This window comes from Eubalaena glacialis, chromosome 17 (assembly GCF_028564815.1).
Source record: "Eubalaena glacialis isolate mEubGla1 chromosome 17, mEubGla1.1.hap2.+ XY, whole genome shotgun sequence".
NCBI classification, from domain to species: Eukaryota; Metazoa; Chordata; class Mammalia; order Artiodactyla; family Balaenidae; genus Eubalaena; species Eubalaena glacialis.
Window position 1 is genome coordinate 30,315,623 of NC_083732.1, and position 8,664 is coordinate 30,324,286.

The window sequence follows — 8,664 nt, forward strand, 5'->3', positions numbered from 1 at the left end:
TACTGTATACAGAATGGATCTGTGTTAGGAGAGTAGAGATGACTCTGCCCTTGTGGGTTTTGGAATCTAATGGAAAAAACCAGTCAGTCATAATACAGAGTAAAGTAAATGCTAAAACAGAAATAAAAAGAGCTTATGGATTACAAATGCCAATTCTCTACATATATTCACCTTCCATATTATATACATGGATAAACATGACCATAATTTGTGTATAATGTTTTAATTTTCACCAAATCCCAGAATTTACAGCATTTGCTAGGTCCTCACATGTGAAAAATAAAATTTTTACTTCGTTCTTTTGAAAAAAAAAAAAAAAAGAGCTTATGGAGAGGGGGATTATTAAGTCTGTTTAACATCTTCAAGGAGAATTATTGGAGGAAGTTGTAGCATTTGGACTGATTCTTAATAATATTATCATAGGCAGAAAAGGGTATTCCAGAACATAGGAGAGCCATAAGAGCATGGTCATAGAACAGAAAAGTGTGTGGTATGCTTGGAGAACATTAAATAAGTTAATAGGGGCTATACCAAACAGCATAGGCTTCCTTCCCCACTTCCCCATCCATAGTCATTAGAAGCAGCAGAGGTTTTTTAAACCATCATGTCTTTTTAAGAAAGTACCCCTGGCAGTGATATAAGGCTAGATAGGTTGTGAAGAAGTTAAAAAAAAAAAAAGGATGCAAGATCAGTAGGCAGGAAATACTGATGGTCTAGATAAAAGATGATGGGGAAGTATATATAGGAGAATATAGCAGCAATAGAAATGATCAGGAGGGAAAAGATGGGGGAGATTTGGTAAATAGAATGACAATTTGACAGAGGCAGGTGACTGGTTAGTATAGGGCTCTATTGAAAAATTTTCTCCTGACCTCAGCTCAGTATCAGACTACCTTGAGGCATAGTTTAAAGGTGGGGGTGGGGAGGGGGGCACACGTTGGGAAGATATATAGTCCTCTTAATTGTTACTGTTAAATTAACAACTTTTCAAACAGAATAACGTGGTCTGAGAAGAATACCATTTTAATTGGCTGCCTTGTTTCAAAAGGCTCTTTCTTGATTTACAGGTTTCATGACTCTTACAAGGGCAGATAACTGGTAGGAGTAGTAGAAGGGAACTGGATAATCTACAGAAACCTTCCACATGAGAAAATGAAAGTACAGAAAGGTTTTGACTTCTCAGAGCTATTTCACTAGACACTAATAGTGGGGACCAAAACCCGAAATCCAAAACTCCTGAATCTTAACCCAGCTACTCAGTGCTGTATCTTAAAAAATTAAATGTTATTTCACACCTTTGTAAATTGTAAAACAATACATTGATGTTTTAAGCATTTTCAATATTTTCTATATTTCATCAGTTAATCCCAGCAGGGAATTCTTTGAGTTTAGCAAGACTGTAAGCATATTATTTTAGAAACGGTTATACATATGATGATATTATTTGAAAAGACAAAAATATATATTTGGTTATTGACTGTCTCCACACTAGAATGTAAGTTCAATGAGGACAAGGACTTTACTTTTTCATCATTGTATCACCAGCTCCTGGAAAAATACCTGATATATTAAAGATTCTCAATAAATAAATGATGAATGAATTGGTGGGTGAGTGAGTGAAAGAAATGGACTCTTTAACCCAAGAGAAGTTAGGGGGACTCATGACACAATGTAATAATAATAGTATAGAAAAGAGAAAAATTAGTGCTTTTTTAAAAAAAAATTCCAGCGGTTTTATCCACATTGCTACAATTATTATTTGTAATTCTAGCTTTCTCTGGGAAACGTTAAAATATTTTTGTGACTAGGTCTTAAATTTGAATTGACTGCTGTAAGAAAATTTGTATATTTAATATTATATATGTTAAGTATAATACAGTAGTAAATTGTGTGTTAGAATACTTCTGGCAAAATTTTTACATTCTTCCTCTATTTAGTTTTTCAAATGTGCTTTAAAAAAATATTGTATTAGAAGTCTTTTCAGAGTTTGTTTTATTGAAAACACATCTGATTTTGTTTTTGTTTTTGTTCAGTTTTAATCGCTTGGATCTACCACCATATAAGAGTTATGAACAACTAAAGGAAAAACTTCTTTTTGCAATAGAAGAGACAGAGGGATTTGGACAAGAATGAATGTGGCTTCTTGTCTTGGAGGAGCTCTTGCATTTAAATACCCCAGCCAAGAAAAGTTGCACAGATAGTGTATATAAGCTGTTCATTCTGTACAGTGAATTTTCTGAACCTCTCAAAGTATAAATGTTTTCCGTTCTTCCACAGAAATATGCAAAACAGTTCATCCTTTTCTACTTTATTTATTGTTCCCTTGAAGTGACTGACTAGGAAAAAAATCATCCTTAAATTTTGAAGTTGAAGCAAGCAAGAGACTTTATTAAAAATAAGTATATATCTATATAAGCATATATGATAGTGGCTCTAGTTTTATAGAGCTCAGAGTGTATTAAACGTGACAGCCGTTCATCCAAAAATAATCTGGATTTGCTTTACCTTGTTTCTGTTATCCAGGGGAAGAAGTACAAATTACTCCATGTTTTTTTCCCTTTGTAACACCTCTTGAGGGTGTTTTGTTGCATGGCTGTTCAGGAAGGTATTAAGGGCTTAGGCCAAAATCTTACTTTGAATATGTTAAAAAATGCTGCTGGCTTTTCTTAAGATGGGTGCTTGAACCTGTCAGTTTGTTTTAAATAAATACAGTAGTTGAAAATTTTCCCTCTTTGCTACATCTCTAATATAGTCAAAGTCATGAATGAAACCGTAACTTACATGAAAGTCATATACTAGATCTACTACCATTTAGTTTATTCTAAAAATTGGAGACAATTCACTGAGTAGCATAGAGGTTTGTTTACATGTTACTTTGGGATGCTAAGTATTTGTGGAATTAAAAAGAATCAGGCACTTCTGTACTTCAGTTTTAAAATATGTGATGTTCTTTAAATTCATAATAAATTGATGCAATTTGATACTTAGGAACATATAAAAAGGTAATGTGAACTTTTCTGCTTTTGTTTGTGTTCAGAGTTTTGGTTTTATAAAACCAGATGGATTGAAGACTTACATAAGCATTTGAAAACTCAAATGAGTCTACTGATTTTCTATTACTGTTTGCATATCTTCATTCCTCTTAAATTCATGAAAATTCCATGTATCTGAACAAGCTTATAAAAAATATTTTGGTCTTCCCCCCTTTTTTACACAGATTATTATTTTTGTCCCAATAACACTTTTTGTTTTTCATTATCAAGGACATTTACTGAACTACAAAAATGTATAACAAATTAAAATCTGATGTGAATATTAATGCTGCTTTAGCAAGCTGGGCTTCCTTATTAATATAAAAATTTAAATTTCTACTTTTATCATTCAGTATGTACTGTAAATTTCATTAACTTAAAATTTTTTTTTTTTACAACCATGGAACTGACGTCTTAGAATGCTACCTGTAACATATTCCACTACTAAGTACATACAGAAGATAGTAGTATACGATTTAACTTCCCTAAACAGTAGTTTTTGTTTTGCCAAAATTTTATTTTTCTACATATTAATTTAGATGTTCTTCTGCATTTTTATTCAAAATCCATAGTAAAGATGAAATAAAGTCAGTGATCCACTTGGCTGAATACTCTTTTCCCAAATCCTCACTATTAATGTTCTAGTTATTTTCATGCCTAAAGAATAAAAAACAAACAAAAAACAAGAAAACTAATGTACAGAACAGACTATGCAATAGAGGGTGACCAGTCTTCAAAAGGGCTGCTTAAATTATACCATGAAAGTACCACTGCTGATGAAGTTTGCAGACAGAAGTTACTGTCATTCAGTAGAGGTATGAGAGAACATCATGTAGCAGATTGGAATGAAGACAGGAAGCATTCAGGGTGCCCATCCCCCCTTCTCACTTCAGGTAAGAAATTACCGTACAACAGATGAGGCTACACAGAGCCTACAGAGAGACCAAACCAGCTTTCTGGAGAAGGCTGGTTTGGAGAACTCATCAGGTCCTTCTATCTTTCATATTAATTATAGAAATCCAGACCTATAGGCAGGATTTATTGTCTTGCTATACCTACTCAGTGGCAGTGAGAGAAACCTGAGACTTGTTTTTCCCCCCTTTTCCCATCCCTGTCCTGTGCTGGGCCAGGCATAGAGAAATTAGAAGTGCAGGGCTTGCTGCGCCTGAACACAGACACTTCATGAGGAAATCAGCAAACGAGGGAGGCTCAGAAACAGGTTCATACTGTCACTTCATTTCAGTGCCACTACCCACCACCACCACCACCGGTAAACAGCCCAGTCAGTGGGTCACAGGTACAACACAGTTTCAGTAATCAGATTAGTTGTCTTCCAGGAAAAAAAGCTACAAGTGGTGTTTTTGTTTTTAGTACTTCCAGGGCAGTTAAAGCCAAAAGGGTTAACAAAACTCTTTCCCCTCCAGCCTTAGGTCAACCACCTAGCTTTTCCAGTTCTCAAAACTAGATAGAGTGGTATGGGCCAACAATGTCAGGCAATGCTGCTTCTGTTTAAAATGGCCCCTGACTGGTGTGTTGCATCTGGACTGGGAAAACTCCAGGCACTTGATAGGAAACCCTAGCTTTGGACTTCCCAGAATGTGGAAACTCGTAACTGTACTTCCCTTTGAGATTCCTGAGCTGTCACCTGGGGAGATGATACTCCTGGGAGCTGCATGGATATGCTGCTACAGAGACTGCTGCTGTAAGGTCATCTTTTGAATGTAAGGAGGCCTGACAATGACCTGCTGGGTGAGCTATGGTTTCTGTCCTTCTGAGTAAATTGGGGCCAGATGAAGCCTACTGTGGGCTTTTTGAGTCTGAATATTTGGTTGAACCTAAGAAGATCCTCTAGTGGGCATTACGGAAGTCAAACAGAAATCTCTGGTTGAAATAGGCAGATGAGAGAATAAAGGTTCTCTTATAACAGTCCCCACTTTTCTTAATCCATTGAACTTAAAAGCCAAACTTGAAGTCTACTGGGGATTTGGTCTGTCTCTCAAGGGAAAAGCCCAGACCACATCAGAGGAGCCTTTACCTTAATGAGGTTCCTTTGTACCTAGTGTATACTCTTCAGTCACAAGACAGAAACATACAGGGCAGTGCAATGGGCCAGAACAGGACATTGGTTAAATAAAAACTTCATGGCCCTTGCCAAAGTAATCAACCCCTCCTATTTTTTCTTCCTAATAATGCCCAGGCACAGTCCAAACAGGTTGTATAGTGAACACCACATAAATGTAACAAAAAATAAAAGGAAAAGGGGAAACCGCCCCCCCCCCCAAATCAACAGAGTAAAAGTCCAAAAGTGGCCTCTCCTGTGCTCACTTTGGCAGCACGTATACTGAAATTGGAACAAAAGCGGCATCTCCTAAATTCCAAATTTTCTCTCCCCAGTCTTGACCAAGGAGAACACAATCAGATGATAATAGCATTTTAAAATATTTACTGATACTCATGGTAAATACATGTTCTTTAATCCTCACAATTCCATTAGGTTATCGTGTTTTTTTTTGTTTTGTTTTCTCCTTGTAATTATGCTTATTTTAAAAAGTGAGTCTGAGAGAAGTCATTTTTACAAAGTCCACAGTCTATGATTAAACACTCAGGAAAATTTCTGGTAACAAGGAGTTAATTGAGAGCTTTCAGATTATAGTAGGATAACAGCCACATTCCAAATCAGATTTCTTCCCTCATTCTTAAAAGGAAGGAAGGAAACAGATGCATAAGAGGCAGTTATAATCACCCACAGCCCATGTCTGTAATATGTTTAGAAGACAGAATACTACAAACTTCTGTTTACATATATGTGGAGAAACAGGCATCTCAAACTAGCAGTCAGCTCTGGAACACACAAGAACCAAGTCAAGTAGGGACTGCACAGTAAGGAGAATATAATAATGGGGTCTCAGGGTTCATTCCTGGAAGTAGTAGATCCCACCCTGAGTGGAGAAATGCGAAGAACCAGTGTGAGAACTGGTAAGTCAGACTCCTGGGAAGTCAAAAGAAAGAGGCTGAGGAAGCACACATAATCAGAATCTTGGGAAGGTACCACATCTTGGAGAAGGCAGCTATTCCTTTGTAAAGAGAGAAAAAAAGATAGCAGCTCTATAAAAGACCCAGCAACCACACTTCTGGACGTTTATCCCACAGAGATGAAAATTTGTTGATATAGTTATATCAGCCTTAAGTTCATAGCAGCCAAAGACTGGAAACAGCTTAAATGGCCTAAGGTGGATAGTTAAATAAACTGGTACACCCATACAATGAAATATAATCAACAATAAAAAGGAACTATTGACTGAATTTAGATGCTTCTCAAAAAGGAGTTATGCTGAATGAAAAAAGCCAATCCCAAAAGGTCACATTCTGTACGATCCATTTATATAATGTTCTTGAAATAACAAAATTATAGAGAACAGATTAGTGGCTGTCAGAATTAGGGATGATGGCAGGGAATGGGTTTGACTATAAAGGGATAGCACTAAGAATTTTTGTGATGGAACAGTTCCGTATCTTGATTGTGGCAGTTACAAAAATTTACACGACAAAACTGCACAGAACACACACACAAATGAGATCACTTAAAAGTGGTAAAATCTGAATAAGGTCTGTGGACTGTACAGTTTCCTGGTTTTGATATTATACTATAGTTATGTTAACCATTGAGGCAAATTGAGGGAAGGATACACAGGACCTCTCTGTGTACTATTTTTTGACAACTTCTTATGAATCTATAATTATTTCAAAGGAAAAAAATTTTTAAAGCCCTGTATAATATCAAAGACAGAGCCTCCCCTCCATAAAAGGCTTTACTACTGAAAGATACCTTATTTTACAAAAACTGTGTAGCACACGATATTTATTACTGAACTAATCCAAACCCCTTACCTCCCATTTGATAACCTGGCGTTGCTGGTAACTCAGCACACACACAAAAGTCACACCTCCAAAAAATAACATTCAAAGTCACTCTAAAGTGAAAACTGAAAATGAGGAAATTTCAGATGAAAATGCTCAACACAGAGAAAACAGTAAAATTCTTAAGCACAATATACTAGTATGAATTAAAAATAAATAACTGCAGACATGAAAAAAATCCAAATTAGAAATTCAAAAATTCAAAACTGGACAAACAACATGAGGATGTGAAATGCCTGTTAACTGAAATCAATCAGGAAAAAAGAATTGAAGAAAAAAACAAAAACATCTCAGAAGTGAAGACAAATAGTATCTAAGGAAGAAAACATAAAACAATAAGGGACATGGAAGATGACAGAAATGAAAAAAGACAAGAAAATGAAACTGAGAGGTAAAAGAAAAATCAGAGAAAGTGATAAATATAAAAGGCAAAGAAGATCTAATATACATATAATTAACTTGAGTCCCTGAAAATAAGATGGAACAGTGTTTCTTTAAGTGTGGTCAGCAAGGCCATTCTGGAATGAGGGACAATCTATAAGACAATTGGACTGGCCCCTTCAAAGTCAATGATGTGAGAAGAAAAAGATGGGGTTACTGTTCTAGCTTTAAAAAAACTAAGGCAGAAAATTAAATGCAATCTATGATCTTTGAATCCTGGTTTTTAAAAGTGTAAGACATTTTGGGACATTTGAGGATATTTGAATATGGTTGGATATTAGATGATGATAAAGAATTACTGTTAACATTCTAGTTGTGATATGGACTTGTATTTGTTTAGAAGGATGTCATTATTCTGAGACGATGAATGCTGAAGTATTTAGGGATGAAATATGTTGTCTGCTATTAATTTTAAAAGTTTAGAAATGTATATAAATACGAATATATACACACATAAGTAAAATATAGCAAAAGATTAGCAGTTGTTGAACCAGAGATGGGTTTATAAGAGTCCAATACTTGCAGTTTTCCCTTCTGTTTGAAAATATACATGATAAACTGAAACAGCACATACCCACAACGTTACCTGCGTTTTCCCTTTCAGAAAAATCCACCTACACATACACTCAGATTTCTATAAGTGGCATTCAAGATTCTACTTTTTACAAAACTTAAGATTTTTGTAGTGGTGGCACGCCCAGTATCACTGTCCTGCCTATCTAAAACATCTTAATTTCCATTTCCCCCTTGAGTTCTGTGTTCCTTTCACCCCATTAGGGAATAGAATTTGAGCTCGCCTAGTGACAAAACCAAACCACTTGTAAGACTACCTCACATTTTAAAAAAGAAACCACTCCATTTTCAGTCCTCTCATGACTTGAGTTCTTTCCTTATGCAGGTTGGCTCCAAGATACATCATTTAAACACTTTATACCAAGAACTCTCATTATCCTAACCTCCTAACTTTCACTGTACCTTCTCTGCAAGATCTCAGCTTTGAATCAATCCAACTAGAAAATGCACTCCCCCTATGCCACCTCTTCCACAGAGCTTTCTTTTCTTGATCTCCCATCCTGATGTGATCCAATTCATACCCTTTGTATTGCTGGTGTCTCAGGTGCACAATAATCTCAGCCTCTAAGCCATGGATATCTCTCTACCACTCTTGTAGCAATTATTTCTTTTGCCTTGTTATTTGTGAAGAAATCTAGAATTTTGTATATTTAATTTGTTAAATGGTCACAACATTAAAAGAACTGAGAAAACAGCCATA

At 35.7% G+C, this 8,664-nt stretch overlaps 1 protein-coding gene across 2 annotated transcripts in view; it reads left to right on the forward strand.

Annotated features, from left to right (window-relative positions):
• The window catches only part of WWP1 (WW domain containing E3 ubiquitin protein ligase 1), a 114,328-nt gene extending 111,603 nt beyond the window's left edge, over positions 1–2,725 (forward strand). For both annotated transcript variants that reach the window (XM_061172200.1, XM_061172201.1), the window contains one exon: positions 2,034–2,725. In XM_061172200.1, the coding sequence (XP_061028183.1) occupies positions 2,034–2,133 (100 nt within the window). In that variant the 3' untranslated portion in view covers positions 2,134–2,725. The remainder of the gene's footprint in view (positions 1–2,033) is intronic.
• The last annotated feature ends 5,939 nt before the right edge of the window (positions 2,726–8,664 follow it).